Below are 19,409 nucleotides of genomic sequence, written 5' to 3' on the forward strand. Positions count from 1 at the left end.
CAGTTTCAAGAAGAATCCAGATTCCAGGGTCCAGGCCCCCAAATGGAGCTATAAGTACAAGAAGTACTAGAAGTACATGGAAGTATAAGAAGACTATTGCACAGTCTCCTCCTTCACCTTCTCTAAAGAGTTAGAGACAGATAGGGGGTTCTGAGCTGAGTTGGGGAGACCATTCCCCTCTTTCTCCAGAGGCCCAGCCCCGCCATGACTCCAGAGGAAGAGGAGGAAGTTGTCTCCCAGCTTCTAAGATTTCTGTGAATTTGGAGTTGGGCTGAGCCAGATTCATTCTGGGAAGCCCTGAATCTTCTGGGAGGGAACAGTTGAAAGGAAAGAGGGTGGAAGGGGAGGAGCCTGTGATAAAAGAACACTTCTTTTCACTTCCTCTTTTGGACTCCAGAATTTGTCCTCTGGGGTGATCTGTCAAGCCTCCAGAGAAACCTGTGCCTGACACGCGGGTGCTGCAGAGCCAGCTTACTCCAGGAGGGGATGGAGATTCCTTCATTCCTGCCCATCCCTGATGCTGAGAGTGGCTGGGCCGACTGCACACTCTGCCATCCTTTGGGCCACATGCTACTGTGGACTGCTCTGCTATTCCTGGGTAAGTCAGAGTCCCCAGAAGGGAGAGAGGAGCAGGAACAGAGGCAGGTGAGCTTTCCTAACTCAGCTGCTGCCACTTGGTTGGAGCTGAGCTTGGGTGAGGATGAGGGGTGGCATAGGAAGTGTGTGAGGAAAGTCAGGAGGGTGAAGGCAGGCTAATGAAGAGCAAACTCTGCCAACTTTGCTGGCCTTGGGAAATTGTGAAATTGGCAGCATTTGGTTTTGTTTTTTTTTTTAAATGTCTTTTACCCAGTCTCACTGGGCACCCAGGTCCTTGATACTCTGCCACCCACTACACCAGAACCTGCTCTGAAGAAAGTCTAATGACCTAGACTTGAATGACTGATGAGTGGCCAGGATGTTTCCCTTCCTTAGAAATTTGTGTTTCACAAGGACCAAATCTTAGTTGGGAGGGCTAATGCTGTCTTAGACAAGCAGTGGAGAGGAAGCTATAAGACACATTTGTGGGGGAGGCAGAAGCCATTCTCTGTGTCACTGAAACCACTTCATGCAGAAGAAGCCTATTCTGTTTATGTATAAGGAGATTCCCCTGGGGGGAAGCACAAGCGGGTCTGGGTTATCTAGGCAACAGGGGCTCAGAGGATAAACAACCTGGGCAATTCTGGAATTACAAATTGTGGGACCAGAGAAGTCACGTATGCCTCCTTGCACTGCACAAGCATGGGGACAAGTTGTAGCTCTGATCAGGGAGAAAGCCAGGGTCTTAAGCCAAGATGGAGGGCTATTTTTCTGACCATGATCTTAGCCTGGGCCAGGGGCCAGGGACAGATGGTGCTGGGTGGGAGGAAGAGTCTAGGGGAGGCAGATGAGGGGAGCCCTACTGCCAGGACTGTGTTCTCCAGCTCAGTTCCTGGAGTTTCCACCCTCACATTCACAAATGATGGCCCCAAAGGAAGGCATGTAGCCACTCTCCCATGTTATGTGCTATGACTGGTGGTACAATCTGGTCGGTTCTGGGAGCCCTAGGCCCTCAATGCTGGATGCTACTGGGACAGGAGGTGGAGGTGAGGAAGAGAGAGTATTCCCCTATGAGCAGGATGAAATGGATTGAAGCAGAACAGCATGTAAAATGAGCACTCAACTACTTCATTTTTCATGTCAGGAAGCTCAGGCCTAGAGAGGTGATATGCTTCCCTGTCTCTGCTAATAGTGCCACCAATGTGCCAGTCACCTGGGCAAGACTCCTGGGAGAGATTCGGTGTTTTCTTCCATGTATCTTTTTGCTAAGTCACAAAGGATCGACTCGATCTTTTCCATTCTTATTCGGGCCCCCATATTTAGGTCTTCATCACTCCAAGACTCCATTTTTACAGCACCCTCTGACCTGGTCTTAACTGCTCCTGTCTCCTCTTCCCTGAATTCATGCTGCACACTGAGGCAGTGACATCTTCAATACAGCTGTGGCTGAGTCATTGCTCTTCATAAACGCCTTCAGTGTTGCTCCAATGCCTACTGAATAAAGCTCCAGTTCTACCCTCCTAACCATGTTCCCCATTGCATCCTAAGTGGGTCTTCCTCTACAGCCGGGCGATGTGTGCACTGCACTTTCTGCTTTCACAGATTCCACAAACTGCCTTGTTTAAGCACTAAGTGAATGCTACGTGCAGACACAAGTTCTAGGACTTGGGGGTTTATCAGTGACCAAGACAGACAGCCTTCCTGGCTTAAAGCACAAGGTTTTTCTCTCTCTGAAAATGACTGCATTGGTTGTGACCATATTTAGTATTTGCTACTGTTTTCTGAATGTGGAATAAATAACTGGTGACTTCTCTCCTTTTCTCATCTCTTCCTTGTTTCTTCTTTTCCTTCTCCTCCTTTTAGTCACTACTTCTTTATCCGCTCTTCTCCTGCACTGTCTCCCTTGTCAATCTTGCACACTGAGGGTTTTAGCTACCGCTTCTATGTCAATAACTCTCAAATCTATCTCTCTGGCTGGTGTCAAGTACAATTTCATATTTCCACCTGCTGGTTGGACACCTCCAAATTGATTTGCCAGCTCAGAATAAAAAACATGTTCAGAATCCAACTTATGATCTTCCCCTTTTAACTGTTCTTCTTCTTCTAACATTTGTATTTGTCTGAGCACAGCCAACCCTTTTCCTAGTCACCCTCTTTTACCACCCCACATCATATCACATGCCAAGTTCTCGAAGTTCTGCCTCTTAAGTTTCGCTCATGTCTATTGTCCTCTTCTTCACTTCCTGTTGTCAACACAATTTTGGGCTCTTTTATCTCCCACCTAGATGCATTCAATGAATGATTTCCAGAGCATTGGCAGTAAAATTAGTTTGGCTACTGCCCTCGTTGAGCTTACATTCTATGGAGGGATATAACATTAAATAAACAAACAAAGTGGCATAAATATAAATTGGAAAGCGCTATGAAGATGTAAACAGGATCCTCTGATAAGAATAGTTGTTGGGGAGAAGTGAGAGCAGCCTACTTAAGCAGGATGATATGGAAAGACTTCTGAGGAGGTGACATTTACACTGAGAGTTTAAGCATGGTAAGAATTTAGCCATTTGAAAATACAAAGGAAGCATGTTTAGAGTAGAGGATCGGTGTACCCAAAAGCCCCAAGTTTGAAGAATTTAAAGACGGCTGGTGTTACTGGAGCTCAGTGAGTAGGGGAAGAGGATTTTGAGATGAGGCTGGAGAGGTGAGCAGGGGCCATGTCAGGTGGGGCCTTGTAAACTATTTACATTTTATTTTAAGAGCAAGGGAAAGCCATTGAAGGCTTGTTAGCAGGGGAGTGACATTATCTGATTTGATTTTTTAAAAAGAACTCTAGCTTCTCTGCGGAAAATGGATTGTAGGGAAGACAAAAGAAGTGAGGAGACAAGTAAGGAGATTGGAGAAAGCATGTGGTGGGTGACCTAAACTAAAGTGGGCGCCATGGAGGTGGAGAGAAGTTGATGGATTCAAGACCTGAGTTGGAAACAGAATAACAAGATCTACCGAGGGATGAGGCTTGGGAGACAGGGAGGGTAAAAGGTGACTTGCAGGTTTCAGGCGTAAGTGGGTAGATAGTGAAGATAGATACTTATTTGGGGAAGACTGGGAGAGAAATAGAATGTGTCTACTTGATTGGACAACACGGGGTTCATTGGTGATTATGACACGAAAAGCTTTAGCGGACTGGTGAGGGCAGAGTCCAAATTGCAGAGAATTAAATAGTGAATGGGAGGAGAAGAAATGAGGACAGCGTATGTAGGAAAAGTGTTCGACGAATCAGGCTGCGAAAGGGAGCAGAGAAATAATTCTGGAATTATAGGTGGCGTTAAGGGAAAGTTTTTCTTGTTTGTTTGTTTTTTTAATTAAAGCTCCTGAAATATATTTATGTTAGTGGAAAAGATCCAGTTGAAAAGGAGAAGTTGGTGATGCAGAAGAGAAAGGGAATTACAGAGAGAGGGAAGTCCTCAGAAGGATGATAAGGAATGTGTTCTGAATTCCCTATCACAACCTGGGGGCTACCAGGACAGAGACTGACGATGGATGGGAGGAGAGAGACTTTCCCCAGGGAAAAACAAGAAAGGAAGATGGGTGGAGATGCGGAGAGGTAGAAGATTCAGTTGGAGAAGATGTGAGATCTCCCGTCTAACAGCTTTTGTTTTCTCTGTGAAGTGTGAAGGAAGGCATCAGCTTTAAGTGAGAGGGGACTGGAGGCAAAGGATGGGAAAGTTTGGGGAGTGAGGAAAGGATGAGTTTCACCACCAACAGTAGCAGAGCAAATTTACTAGAGAAAAGGGGCAGAATGGCAGCTGAGTAACCTCCCTACCTCTCAGGACTAGTAGCGGGGCAGTGTTCCTTTTGAATATGGTGACCTTAAATTTACCGACACCTTTCTTTCTGCCTTTGTGGTAATTTCAGGAACACACAGCTAAACAAGTAAAGATATGGACAATACAGGTGAATTTGATGCAGATAAGGGCAAGGGAGTTAAAGAGCTTTGCAGGGAGGTGATTATTTATAACGATGAATCATCGAATCTTTCCTGGCTGATCTTTGCTTTCTCTCTTACAGCTCCGGTTGCTGGAACAACTGGTAAGCGCTCTACCCACATCTTCTCCCTCCCCCAGCTACCATCTTCTTTTACTCCCAGTACCCTATCTGGACTGCTCTGAATGCACAAGTAACCCAATGCTGAGGTAGAGCCAGGAAAGAATAATTGCTCCCAGAAGATGCCCTGTCCCCTCTCCCTCTCTCCTTCCTCCTTCTCCTCCTCCCAGGGAGTCAGGGGAGGGGCAGCCATGATGCAGAGGTGCTTCACCTCTTCTGGTTCTGTTATAGTGAAATGTCACAGACATTGTCACAGAATGTCGCTCTGTGCTGTCTCTCAATTGCCTTCCTCTCCAAATAAAATCAAGAGCCCAGGCAATTTTAAGCCAGCTGCACGCGAAATCACATACGCTGCTTAGGTTGTCCCCATGTGTTGATCAATCCTCTACTTTGCCGGTATCTGAGGGCTTCAGGGCCTGTTCCCCTGAACAGAAATAGGAGAAGATAGCCCCGGTTGCAGCTTGGTGGTGTGAGCTCTGCTGGGCACTTCCTTCTCTATACCACTAAGCTCCCTACCTCCCAGGACTGGTCGGGGCCAGGGCTCTCCCTGGGGCACTGAACCCAGGGCTCCCTAGACTGGCCCTCCAGCCTTTCTCCCACTTTCTTTATCCTTCTGAAGCCACAGGGACTCCTCTGTGGGGGGTGTGAGGATAATCCATCCTGGCCTCCTTTCTAAGGGATAAAGAATGACATCAGGTCAGATCTGAAACTTGATGTCTGACTCTTATGCCTGGTACCTCCACCAGATGCCCCCACTTGTCTTCATCCAGCTCTGGAAAGAATTTATCCTCTAGTGTCCAGATGCCTCAGTTTGGAGGGGAGGAAAGTGAGTCCCAAGAGGATGTGTGTGTGTGTGTGTGTGTGCACGCATGTGTGTGTGAGAGACAGAGAGAGATAAATAGAGAGAGAGAAGAAACTGGTTAGATATCCTTCGGTGAGGTATACATATATTTCTAGAGTGTTTACCTTGGCCCCTCTCCCTGTCTTTTACCTTTTGCCCTCTCCTTCTGAGGAGCAGTCAAGTTCTCTGAGAGGATCTGGGATCTGTTAGACCCCTGTGGTGGGATGTATGAGTAAGAGGAATTGCCTCCAGTTGCAGAACAGTTTGGGGCCGGGTTCCACTCTTGACGTCCCCAGCAGGACCACAGTTTTTCACTGTCTGAGATTTGGGGCCTGCTTAGACTCTTGGTGTCCCCTTTCCTTATGCTGCCTCCTCTCTCTGCCCCTCAGAAACTCTCCCGAAGGCTGTGGTGAGCCTTGAGCCCCCATGGATCAACGTGCTCCGGGAGGATTCTGTGACTCTGAAGTGCCAGGGGGCCCATACCCCTGAGGACAACCCCACTCAGTGGTTCCATAATGGGAGCCCCATCCCGACCCAGGTCCAGACCAGCTACAGCTTTAAGGCCAAACACAATGACAGTGGAGACTACAGGTGCCAGACGGGCCAGACGAGCCTCAGTGACCCTGTGCATCTGGATGTGATTTCCGGTCAGTGGAGGAGGGTCTGGGAGGACAAGGAGAGATGAAATCTGCTGACATGGCAGAAGTTTTTAGGGAACGGGTGGCCTGTTTATTGAGCAGCATCGCTGTGAGTTGTTTGAAGTAGTTTTTCCTCACTCATTTCCCTTTTCACCAACCCCCTTTGCTTGGTGTGTGTGGTCGGGGTGGAAGTTCCTAAGAGATTCCTCAGATCATGTTAGGCTGTTTGGCCTCAGTCCTGATTGAGCAAGAAGGTTAAAAGGCCAAAGACAAGCAGCCGGGGTTGAGAGAAGCAGAAGGAAATCCCAACTTCATAAAAATCCTTCCATTTTTATGGCAGTCAAAAAGCACAGGGAGACCCACACCTGAATCCTAGCCCTGGAAATTATGAGCCATATAAACATGATGAATTCATTTACCCTGAGTCTCAGTTTCCTCATCTGATCAATGGGTATACTAATGCCTCCCTCATCAGATTCTGGTGAAAATCAGCGTTTCCCTGCCCTCCTACCCTCTATGCAACTTGAGGTGAAAGTTATGTTTTGACTGTCTTTGCATTTCCAGCCCCTGACACGGGGCAGGGCTTAATAAATGTTTGCTAAACAGATCAATGATTTTACAGAGCCCCTGGCAAAAAGTAGGTTCTCCATAAAGAAAAGCTACAATGTGATTTATGATGAATATTGTCATTGTTACTCTTCACTTAGTCCCCTTCTCTCACCTGATTTCCAAATTTTCCTCAAAAGTACATAGCAGGCCAGGGGGGCCCACAGCCCTGGGCTTGCCGCCTTTGCTCCCTCAGCCCAGCAGGAAGTGACAGACCCAGACGGAAGCCCTGGAGGCCTGGTAGAGCCTTGACCTCAGTGACCCTGCCCCTCCAGGAAGGGGAGAAGGTCAGGGAATGCTGCCATTGAGATGGAATGAGACCCCACTCAGCTGCCAAGCCTGGCAACTGGGGACCCAGCTTATGAGGCAGATGCTCCCCTGGAGGACTTGGGTGCAGTCAGACCCTGAACTTGGGTGCAGGGTCTTGAGCCAGAGCACCAGTCTTGCAGACCCTGGGCTACTACTATGGAGACTGAGAGCCAACAGACCTCCAACTCCACCAATGGGAGTTCCAGCTCAGGAGGCAGCTCTCAGCCCCAGATAGCGCAAACGTCACTCTATGAACAGCAAGCAGAGAAGGCTCTGCAGGCATTGCTGCGGGAGCCCAGTAGGCTCTCTATGAGGTCACGCTCCAGCAGCAGCTCTGCAATGCCCAGTTGCATAGCTGGCTGCTGTCCAGCAGGCCACAATTGCTGCCAGTCAGCAGCCCAGCTCCCCAGACACCAGCACTACTCAGTAGCAGACTACTACCACCCATGCCTCAGTCCATCTGGCCACCACATCAGCCACTCAGCTCATCAGCTGATCCCAGAGTGTGAGCTTTCCCAGCATTACTGCTTTAACCCAATCTGTGCTACTGGGGACCAACTTCTCCTTGCCCTCTCGACCAGTCGCAAGCCCAGAGGTATCTAAGGCCATGGCTGGGAAACCTACTGCAGGTAAACTGGACCCTGAGCCAGAATGTGCCTCTAGCCTCCCAACTCACCCTGACGCCTATTAGCGCAGTAGCTGCAGGCCGGCAGGAGGTGCCATCTGCTCAGTCTCCTGAAGTCTATGCAGATGCAGATCAGGTGCAGAACTTGGCAGTGAGGAACCAACAGGCCTCAGCCCAAGGATCTACTCAGAAGGCCATTCTCCTGTCTTTAGCCTCCTCCATCTCTAGCCAGGCCCTAGCTGTGACTCAGGCTTCCACTGGCACTTTAGGCTAGTCCTCAACCTTAGTGAAGCTGAGGGAGGCAGTGAGAATAGCATCCCAGGGTTCACGAGTCCAGGTGGCGGTGGCCAGGCATGTGGGCGTTTGGATCAGTTGCCTTACTCAGGAATGGATGGTGGTGGGAGCTGTCCCAGGAAAGGCATAGGAGTTGTGGAGCCCTGGGCTGCCCCTCAAATAGTGACTGTGAGCCAGGGCAGCTAGACAGAGGATGAAAGTGCAGCAGCCAAGAAGGTAGAAGCAGTTGGGTATGGACAGCAGGACACGGTTATGAACCTGACAGGGACAGCTACAGCTGCTCCCAGCCAGTCTCTTATTGGCTCAGCCACCCACACACAGATCCAGCCCCATTCATTGGTTTATCAACAGCAGCAGATCCAGCCCCAGGAGAAACAGGTGGTGATCCAGCAGCAGATTGCCATCCACCACTGGAAACAGCTCTAGCACTGTCAATCCCAGTGCTCCACACAGCTATGCACCTCCAATTGGTGCAGCAGCAGCTGCTGCAGCCACAACTCTCACTGTCTCTCAGCCACCGGAGCCCAGGTCCTTCTACATGCAGTTTGTGCACATGCAGGCAAATCCAGACATTGGCTGTTAAATATAAGGCTGAGTCTGAGGAGAAGGGAGACGATTCAATGCTTCCTGCCAAGGCATCTCCAGTAGCAGAAAGCCCCAAGGCCATGGAGAAGAGCAGTTTTGGAAAGAAATCTGAACCGGTAACCAGTGGGAATGCTAATACCCCAAGCAGTGAACTGGCAGCGGTGGCCCCTGCCCACCAGCATCACCTCCTACACTAACCTTGGTGTCCAGACAAATGAGTGACTCAAAACCCCCACAGGCCATTGTGAAGCCTCAGATTTTCACCCATATCTTTGAAGGCTTTGATGTCTAGGAAGGAGCAGAACCTTTCCTGGTGGGTTGTTCTTCATTGCTGGAAGAGTCTGAGAAGTCACTATAGACTGGCCTTTTGATAGGGCTGAACGAGAGTCAGCCAGGTGGCCCTTTGGGAGGGGACAGCCCATCTGCCAAGTAGACAAGAAGACGAATCTCCTGAATTGCAAGCACTGTGGGAAGTATGCCCCTGCAGAGCAGTTCCGTGGCTCCAACAGCTTCTGCTCCATGAGTTGCTCCAAGAGGTATAATGTGAGCTGTACCTCTAAGAGGTATAACTAGTTTTCAGCCACTTCTGGCTGAAAGGGAAAACAATGAGAGTTTTAGAAGCCAACTATGCTCGTGTTCACAGCATGGACCCCACTGCAGTTCCTCTGACATTGCCCGTGCCAAGACCTAGGGCAAACACCATTGGGGTCAAGAGGGTTCTAGCCGAGGTTCAGAGAATTCCAGTTATGATGAAGCACTCTCTCAAATGTCTCCTGGGCCTTTATCGGTGAGAGCTGGTCATGGAGACTGTGACCTGGGGAACCTCCATACATCTCTGCCTACACCAAAATTACATGACATCAACCCTGTGTTCCTGTCCAGTAATCCTAGCTATTGGAGTGTAGAGCAGGTATATGAGTTTTTGCTTCTCTACAAGGCTTCCAGGAGATTGCAGAGGAGTTCTGTTCCCATGAGATTGATGGAAAGGCCCTTTTATTACTTAAAGAAAAACATCTCATAAGTGCCGTGAACATGAAGCTGGGCCCTGCCCTCAAGATCTGCACCAAGATAAATGTCCTCAAGGAAACCTAGGGTGGCCCTCTTGCACAAACCAGCCTAAGGCAGACATTCCTCCCTATCCAGGTTATAACCTGGCGCCAGCAGAGACTTTGCAGGGAAGAAAGAACTGTTCCAATGATGTAAATCTTCTGCAAAGGGGACTATCCAGACAGGGAAGAGAAGTGCAAGAATTGGCTGCTGGTGCTACATGGCAGCATCTTTGACATTTTCTCTGGGTTCTACTTTATTTTAAAAAATTTTTACAATTCTCAGCATTCCCACCTACCCTAACCCAATCTTTATAAAAGAGGCAGTCTAGAGAACCAGGATTGCTCAGCCTTGTTCTCGAGTGGAGTGTCTAGCCAGGGTCTCAGTTCTCCAAGAGGAGGAATATGCAGTATGGTAGGCAAGAAAATGGGTGGAAGGTAGGAGTGCCTCCTCAATGGGAGAGGTAGTGACACAAGTGGCAAGATCTGGTGCTCCTCCTTCTTCCCTCTAGATTTTCCTACTGTAGCTGTGGCTCAGAGTTTTCTCCTTGTTGTCACTCCCTCCCTTGGTATGGAACATTTTCTCCTGCCTCCGTGGCAGGGTCACCAGCCAGTGTAGAGACTTGGTTGGACTCATTCTGATTCACTGCAGGGACTGAGAGTGTTCAACTGGCATGTATGTGGCTGTTGTCATTCTGTCTGCATCCCCTGCTCCCTTCCGATTTCTCTGTTGTCTTCTACTCTACCTTGCCTTCCAAATCCAACTCTTCTCTGTCCTATAGGTTTAGAAAAATGGAGTGTGTGGGGCTGAGGTCAGGAGTATAAGTACTTGCCTTAGGCTCTATGCCCTTACAACAAAAATACTAAATATTTTTTTTAATGCCTCAGTGAAAGGATGAAAATTGGGGGAAAAAAATGTACACAGCAGGCTAATGATCCACCCATGACACTGCTGCCTTCAGATGAAGACCCCACTGAAGCAAAGCTCCACATTTACTAACATTCATCAAATAAGCTAAATATTTGTTGAATGTCCATGACTTCCTCCCATCCCCAAAGACATATGTCTCTGCTGTGTCTCCCTCACATGTCATCTCCCATGTCAGAATGGATCCCTCCCTCCCTCCCCCAGGGAAGGGACTGCACCCAAGGGTCTCTTGTTAGCCTTCCTGTGGAGGCCTGTTGGGCAGGACAGCATGGCAGCTGTCTTCTCCCAGAAGAGGAAAGAGAAGACAAGCATATCCTGTACACCTACTATGTGCCAGGAACTATTGTAGATGCATGGTATTATTATATCCATTTTCACAGATGAGGAAACTGAGGCACAGAAGAGTTACGTTACTTGCCCAAGATTAGAGAGTTCATAAATGATGGAGCCAGAATTAGAGACCAGGATTGTCTGATTCCAAACTTAAGCTCTTTCCCCGACATGTCATGTCCTATCAGTAAGGATGGTGTGGGTTCAGAGTTCAGTCAAGACCACCTGGGTCCTGTGGTTCCTTTGTGTCTTTCAGACTGGATGCTGCTCCAGACCCCTCGCCTGGTGTTCCAAGAGGGGGAGCCCATCCACCTGAGGTGCCACAGCTGGAGAAGCAAGCCTCTGTACAAGGTCACATTCTTCCAGAATGGAAAATCCAAGACGTTTTCCCATGTGAATCTCAGCTACTCCATTCCACAGGCAAATCTCAGCCACAGTGGCGCGTACCACTGCACAGGAGTTATAGGGCAGATGCTGCACTCGTCACAGCCTGTGAACATCACTGTCCAAGGTGACACCTCTGTCAAGATGGAAGGTGGGGAGAAAGGGGATGGACAATTAGGGCTAAGGTCATGTAGGCCTACATGGAGATCTAAGAAATGTCACAGCACTGGGGCATTGGAGCAAAGAAGAGAGGTTTGAGGGCCTTGCTAAGCATTGGCCAGTGGGCAAGAGTAGGGGCCAGAGCTTGAAGCCCCCAGCTTCCGGTAATAAGTGACAGGTGACAAGGCTGTTGTGCTACTTTGAAATGCAGGCCCATACTAAGGATAGCAGCGGAGCAGAGCTTCCTCAATGGCTCAGGGGTTCCCTAAGCTCCTGGACATTCCTGAGAACTGAGGTTTTCCTCATTTCTTCTCAGTTCTCGTGTTGCACCCATTCACTCTCAAAGGCATAGTATGTCCCGCACAGTTCAAGGCTGTGCTGGATCCAGGGGTCTTGCCTCCAACTATGGGAGGCTTCAGGTCCCCCTCCCTGCTCTACCTGAGGGCTAAGAGGAACCCTGCCCTCTGTGCCTACACGCTCAACAGTGTGTCTTTGTTAGAGTAGTGGAGAAAGCTGGGTATGGGGGAGGCACAAGTCCAGGCACAGAAACCCTGTGCAGGTAAGGTTGGGGAAGGAAGTAAGTGTTGCCCCTGTGAGTGACCCAGACACAAAAGAACTCCAGGGGAGAAGCACTGGGGTACAGCATTGGAGGAGGGCGGGGAGGGTGGAGGCGGGACTGGGAGAGTACTGCCTCTCCTGAGATCTGTCTTCCCCAGGGTCCAGGGAGTCCTCACTGGCGGTGATAGTCATGGCTGTGGTTGCTGTGATGGTTGCAGTGGCCGTTGGTGGTGCCGCAGTAGGCTGGTTCCGCCTCAGGAAAAAAAAGATTTCAGGTTTGTGGCTTTTCTTGGTCCTTCTTTTTATTAGTTCCTTTTTTGGCCAAGGTCCTAACCCTAAACATTGCCAGAACCCTCATCTTTGGGCTAGAGAAATCCTTAGCTTTCAGGTAGAGCCCTGTATTTTATTCATTCATTTATTCATTCATCCATTCAACCAGGCTTGAACAAACTTGCTTATGTGCCAAGGACTGTGCTAGAAACTGTGGATGACAATGAGATAAAGCCCAGCCTCTGTCCTCAAGGAGTTCACAGTATTGTGGGGAGGTACAATAGTCAGAGGAGATGAGAGCAATGAGAGAGAAATGCAAAGGCTCTGATGAGGGGAAGAAGAGCCCACATAACCCAGCATGGGCTGGGGCAGCTAGAGAAGCTTTCAGTGGGAAGCAGTGTTGTGTTGCACATGTCGTGGGGCCTGAGTCCAAATCTCAGCTCCACAGCTCACCAGCTATATGATCTTGGGTGAGTTACTCAACTTCTCTGTGCCTCAGTTTCTTCATCTGGAAAATGAGAACACTAATAAAACCTACCTCGTAGAGTCATTATGAGGATGAATGAGGCTGAAGTTCTTAAAACAGTGCCTAGGATGTGGCAAACAGCACATAAGTACTAGCTGTTATCATTACGGAAGAGGTGATGTTCGAGGGTAGCGGTTAGCCAGACAAAGAGGGCTGGAAGAGCGTTCCAAGCATGGGGGCCACGGCATGGAAATGAGCAGTGTTGTGGCTAGGATGGGGGTCGAGGGAGGCATAAGGAGGATGCTATAAGCAGTCTGATGAGACTGAAACCATAAATTGCAAGGCAGAAAAAGAGGAGAGAGGAAGCAGGGCAGAAATATGGGCAGGGACCCGGTTACGCAGACCATGTAGGTCACATTAAAGAACTCAGCTGTATTCCAGCGGGGTTGGCAAGACCACAGGAGGGCAGTAACCACGTTTCCTCATTCTTCATGTTTCCCCCCAGCAGGGAACACAGTGCTTGCCCTGCAGCAAGATGCTCAATAAACATTTGTTCACTGACTGATCAGCTGAAGAACTTCAACTCTTGGAAAGCAGCTTCTCTCCCCTTTAGTACTAATGTGAAAGAGCTGAGAGAGAAGGGAGGATGCCATAGAAATCCAATAAGCAAATTGTCATAATTCATCACACTGAAAAGCTAGCCTGGTAGAGAGAGAGAGCACTAAAGACACCCAGACACAGAGAAAGTAAAGGGAAAAAGAGACTCGGAGCCATTGAGAAAGAGAAAATAGTACTACTAATACCTGACAAAGCACTTTGCAATTGGTTCACAGCCAGGACCGCAGATACTGATGATAAGAAAATGTAGAGATATGGAGAGAGATACCACAAGGGAGAAAGAGGTGCTTTTTAAAAGAGAGCAAGCCTAAGAAAGATGCAATAAAATGGCCTTTCTGACAGCCCAAGGAGCCCTCACGGTTAGCCTACTTGACTTATATCTCTCTAGACCAGCCCCCTTACAGGCGAGGTCAGTCCCTGGGCAGCAGAGCTGGGGAGGGGGGAGGAGAAGACACGTCTGTGTGGGGAAAGGGTTTGTATTGGTTCTAATCCAATCCTGCCCCTGGTCCTTGGTTCTGAGGACTGAGGCCTCACCCCATAATCCTACTAACCTCCTATGTGCCCCTCCTAGCTCACTCAGGAGCCCCTGAGCACAGGGAAATGGGAGAGACTCTCCCTGAGGAACCAGGTGAGTGCAGCTCCCCTTCTGGGGGCTCTGTGACACCCCACCTGGGGCTGTCAGATGGATTAGAGCCAGCAAGAAGTGGCTTGTGTGAGTTCAGCTGGGGGCACAGGAGAGGGAGGGGGCAGTGGGAGGAGGGCAGGGGCTCAAATCGCTTGGTCAGTGCTGAGACTAACTCCTGGGCCTAAAGAGGACCTCACCAGAGATGAGAAGAGGAACACCTGACCCAGATAGAGAGGGGAGGGCTGTGTCTGATGCTGGGGATATTTCCAGAACAGGAAATCAGAGATATTTGGGTCTTTCTGTGGAGCTTTCGCAGAGCTGGCCCAGGGCAGGGGTTAGAAATTGTGACTGAGGCAAATAAGATTAAAGGGGTAGTATTCTAAGAGGAAGGGAGGAGGCCTAGGGAAAAACCCTGGATTTGTTGGCGAGGCTGTCTCTGTGGAGTGATATAGGTAAGGGTAATAGGGCTCAGCTTTTCAGAGAACATTAAGAGGAGATTTTGGCTTGAGAAAGTTCTGGGGGACCAGAGGTATTAGTGGGTTTTGTGGGCAAAGCTTGGTTCTAGGTTTATTGACTATGGGCCTGATCCTAGCTTTGCCACCATTGTACAATGGAATCTTTAACAAGTCATTCCCGCCTCACGGGGTTCAGTCACTTCACTGAGGAATTGAGTGGGTTGGCCTGGATACCCTCTAAGCCCTTCCAGGTCTGATAGTCTGATAGACAGTTACCATCCAACCCCTGGGCCAGGTGGGAGTGTGTAAAAGGAACAGGAGTGTCCCAGGAGACTTCTCGACTGTAGTGAAATCCAGAGCACCAAGGAACCTGGAGCTTTCTCTCGGGGCTCCCGGACGGCAGCAACGGCCAGGAAAAAGAGGCCTCGAGGACTATGGCTGGAGTATGACTCAGAGCAGAGCCAACAGATTTGAGAGCATGAGCAAAATGGCACTCGTCCAGCTGCGCTTTGAGCAAGGCCCCTGTGTCCCTTGGCCGGGCCAAGTGGGCATACGGGCCTGAGTTCGCGCCAGGGCCAAACCAGATCTAGAAAACAAAGCCTAATAAACATAATTGGATTAGCTGCTTTGATGTTTGGTTTGTCTATACTGGCACAAATATATTTCACAAGTCACTTATGCAGCCAGCCCCAAAAGGCAGAGCAAGGTTGCTGGGATTGTTGAAGTGTGAAAAAGAGAATTCAGAACCTGATTTGTTCCAGAATTTGGAGCATGGCAAACAGAGACTCTTTGTGTCCAGGGGATGAGTTAAGAGACTAGATGCTTTGTCTCAGACCCCTCCCCCACCTCCCGAGGAATGCCGCTTTGCAGATCCTGAGGCTGCTTTTCACATTGGCAAAGTCAATTTACTGGCAAAAACATAAGGGAATTCGGTGTGTTTTAGATATTTACCAGGGAAAGTACTGGCTTGCTGGCTTGCTTCCTTCTTGCCCTCCCTGGCCCTCCCTCCCTCATTCTCATGCTTTCTTTCTTTTAATGTCATGGAGTATCAGATTCTTCAAAGTTCTAACAAAGACGTGCCACAGCCGGCCAAAGTGGAAATGGCCCTCAGTCTTCTCTCCTCGAAGTCTGTGGCTGGCAAAAATCTGGACTTGACTTTACTCTGATACTGAATACCCCTCGCCTCTTCCCCATTATCTCAGATCCCCGAAGCTGCCTTGTTTGCTTCTAGGAAAGCTCAGCAATTCTCTGAAAAGAATGCGGCACAAATACCTGCCTCCCTTTGCCAGTATGGTCAGTGGAGGAGGCCGTGCCTGGGATGCCGAGGGTGGGTGGGGAACAAAGCTCTCGGCCTGCAGGTCTGAGTTGGGGTTGGTGGTCCTTGCCTCAGGTCTGGTTTGGGGCTTGGCTGTGCAGCCTCAGCAGCAGCGTGCGCAGGCCCTCTTCCACAGCAGTGCCCTGGCTCATCTGTTCTTTTTGTCCACAGCCAACGTCACTGGTGCTGAAGAGGCCGACAAAATTGAGGTGAGCCATCCCAGCCATCTCCCTTTCGCCCCTTTTCTCCTGCTGCCTCTTCTGTTGTCTCCGTTCCAGAGACTTCTCTGTGGATCCGCATTGCTCTTTTCTGCTTTCTCTAGGCTGAGCATACAATCACCTATTCACTTCTTATGCACCCGGAAGCTCCAGAGGATGAAACAGAGCCCCCGGATTACCAGAACATTTAGTCTCTGTTGTCTTGCCTGAGATTTGGGGAAGAGAACCGGAGAGGCCAGGATCTGGTGTCTTGTGGCCTGAATTCCCTTGAGGGAGGACGAGAGGACGCTGCAGTTCCAAAGGAACGGGACTCTTCCAGAGTTATCGACGAGAATCCTGAAGCTCCTTGTCCTGAAAGCCGTAGACAGTATGATCCCAGATGACTGACTGTGCTGAATTCCTCCGTGCCTTAGCACTTCTCACCATGAAGACTCTTCTGTTACACATCCACGCAGCCAATAAAAATTACTTTTATTACGAGATTGTAGCAACCTGAGAAATGCTTATGTTACATGTTACATGAGAAAAATTATATAAGTATATATGATTTCAGAAATGTTGGAACAGACTAACATATGCCAACATATTAAAAGTGATTGTTTCAAGGTGATGGTGATGGAATTATTGGTACTTTTCCTTTTCTTTCTCTCTTTTTCTCTACAGATCAAGTATTACTTTTATAATAAAACACTGTAAAAACAACATTTCTTTTACCTTTTGAAGGCTGTGTTGGTTGGAGGGTGGACTGATCTGGGGTCTGTTTTTCAACAATATTTTTGTTATATTTTCTCAATAGTAAAAACCCTGGGAGGGTAGAAATGGGTAGGAGGTGGGAGAGAGGGAAGATGGGGAGTGTAGAGTGAATGTCTTTCTTCTTAAAACTGAATACTCTTCTTCCAATGAGTTTGTATTCTTGTTGTCATGTCTTCTTCCTCTTCCTCCCACGGCAATGAGACAATCATTTTGTTTTGCAAGACCGCTTCTCAGGAAGCTGAGCTTCCAATGAGTCCTTAGTGGAGATGGCTCACTCTTCTTGCCCTGCTGTTCTCCTATCATAGTTACTAGAAGGATGTGGCCTTCTCAGAGAAGCCATCCCAGCAGGTTAGAAGCATGACTGACAGCTTCCTTAGGGGTTTGGTGGATGCCCTTGGAGAAGCCTTGTTTTCCTGGAACTCTTAACACAGCTTCGTTGTGCGACATTCTTGTATTCAGGATTTAGTAGACTTCTTTGTTGGGTAGTTTCCATAGCTTTCTATGATACTTACGTTTTATAACCCCACAATCAGATCCCACACTCAGATATTGTTATAATAACAGGGAATAGTAATCGCAATTACTGGGTCATTAAGGGCTTACTTTATGCAAAACTATGTGCTTTAGAATTAGAGAGTTGAAGAGTATTAGCCATTCTTATTTCTTCTTTGTGATTTTCCTGTTCACATACTTTTGCCCATGTTTAGAGTAACACTGTATTTTCCTTGATTTATAAGTTACATAGTAGCAACTAATTTCCTTTTATTTATATGTAAATTATTTTACAACACTAATGTTCTCTTTATAAAATTAAAATACAGATAAGAAAAAAAGATAAACCCGCAAGCTAGAAATAATCAATACTAACTTTTAAAGGATGTCAATTCACATTCCTGTCTGTAGCAATAGGTGTATGTATTTTAAAAATTGGATCACATTGTATTTTTACATGTTCATAAATATACATCAGGAAATATTCATGTTCATTGTAAGCGTGTAACCTCAAATAATACAGAAATATATAGAGTAAAATGAAAGTTCCTTTTTGTCTGCACCACCACCCCCTCCACCCCCCGGAATCCTCTTTCCCTTTCTATGGGTAGCCACTGTTGAACATTGGATGTGTATTTCAGGATTTTTTCATATACATATAACACATATGTATGGTTTTTTAAAGTCCATAAATGGAATCATACTTTACATATGTTTCTGCAGTTGTTTTATTTTGATTAACAGTGTACTATAGAGATATTTGTGGAAGTATTTTCTTTTTAATGATTATATAGCATTCCATAGTACAAATACAATACTGCATTTTATTTAACCAACATTCTAAATGTTACCGATTTTCCATTGTTATACACAATACTGCAATGATCAACATTTTGGGATGATATTTTTGGCTGTGTGTGTATTTCTGCAGCATAAATTCCTAGAAGGCAAATCATTGGCTCAGAGGATACTCTCATATTGTCTTTGACAAAGCAGTTTACATGTCCTCCCACAGTATATTAGGGAGCCCATTTCCCAACACACTTAATGTTGGACGTTTTTAATTTTTGATTTTTGCCAATCTGATTATGATCGACTATGTTGCTATTCCTTACCCAGCGTGAATTTCCCCTGGTTCCAGTAACAGAGCCCAATTTAATTTTGGCAAAATGGTTCTACCCTCCCTCTCAGTCCATGTGGGTAGGTGGGCTGACTTCATCCCTGATTCCAGAGGAGGGCGTGCACTCCGAGCTGGCCAACAGGTGCTGTTTCCCTGGAATTTAAATCCTGAGCAGAGTGACACTAGGACTGAAAGCAGGTGAAGTTCATTCGTCCCAGTGGCACTGCCCGGGTGAGATCAACTTCTACATCCCTGAATCTGCCCTGTTTCTTGTAGTTTCGAAGGTCCTTCAACTTCTCCTTATATTAGTTAATTTATATTTGACAGAATTCTCCTACAATATTACATGGACTTGATACACTTTTAGGATAGATCTTTGACAATTTTTTTTTCCTGCATTATTGGTCTGATCAGGCTTTTCTATCTCTTTTGGAGTCAATTTTGAAAAATTTTACTTCCTAGGAAATCATCTCTTTTATCGGTATGCAGCTGTACCCTGTATTTTCTTCTAATTTTTGTAATAATTTGTGTCTGTACTTACATCTCCCCCCACATATCTAGCTTTTGGGCATTCTTTCTTTTATCAGTTAGGTGATGTCAGCTGGAAATAACAGGAAGTCATGATTCAAATTGGCTTAAACAATAAGGAAATGTATTATCTCACATAACAAAAAGCCCAGAGACATGGTGTCTCCAGTGCATCAGAACTCTGGGTCCACTTTTCACAATTCTCTGGGCATGGCTCTCAGGCTAGCAGCGAGATGATTACAGCAGTTCTAACCATCATACCCATATATCTAGGGGAAGAAAGGGACTACTTACCTCTTCTATGTGTCTCTTAAAAGTGAGGAAACCTTTTTCTAACAATCTTTCCATCACATCCTATTGGCCAGGGCTGGGTCACATGCCCATTCTTAAAACAATCACTAGAAACTGAAATGAGATTATTACCATAACTTACTTAGCTTAATCATTTAGAGGTGGAATGATTGCTGGAGAGTCAACTATCTTGACCACTATATCTGTTTATCTTAATCAGACTTGCCAAAGGTTTGTCTGTTTTATTAGTCTTGTCACAGCTTTTGACTTATTGACCA

General features: G+C 47.4%; 1 protein-coding gene and 1 pseudogene across 4 annotated transcripts; both read left to right on the top strand.

Moving 5' to 3' along the window:
* The first annotated feature begins 245 nt into the window (after window positions 1–245).
* LOC103555970 (low affinity immunoglobulin gamma Fc region receptor II-b) lies at window positions 246–16,649 on the top strand. Of its 4 annotated transcripts, none has more exons than XM_008527800.2 (8): window positions 384–598; window positions 4,642–4,662; window positions 5,908–6,165; window positions 11,136–11,414; window positions 12,139–12,255; window positions 13,906–13,962; window positions 15,901–15,938; window positions 16,052–16,649. In XM_008527800.2, exons 1-8 carry the CDS (start codon window positions 487–489, stop codon window positions 16,136–16,138), a joined length of 969 nt encoding a protein of 322 aa, XP_008526022.1. In that variant the 5' UTR covers window positions 384–486; the 3' UTR covers window positions 16,139–16,649. The 4 variants fall into 4 exon arrangements, with proteins under 4 accessions (XP_008526025.1, XP_008526024.1, XP_008526022.1 ...); XM_008527801.2 differs by having other exon boundaries at window positions 385–598; window positions 11,136–11,390; window positions 16,052–16,557; XM_008527803.2 differs by lacking the exon at window positions 13,906–13,962 and having other exon boundaries at window positions 246–598; window positions 11,136–11,390; window positions 16,052–16,557.
* On the top strand, window positions 7,095–9,817 carry LOC103555968 (polyhomeotic-like protein 1 pseudogene; annotated as a pseudogene).
* Window positions 16,650–19,409: the final 2,760 nt, after the last annotated feature.

This window comes from Equus przewalskii, unplaced genomic scaffold (genome assembly GCF_037783145.1).
Source record: "Equus przewalskii isolate Varuska unplaced genomic scaffold, EquPr2 ChrUn-6, whole genome shotgun sequence".
Classification (NCBI taxonomy): Eukaryota; Metazoa; Chordata; class Mammalia; order Perissodactyla; family Equidae; genus Equus; species Equus przewalskii.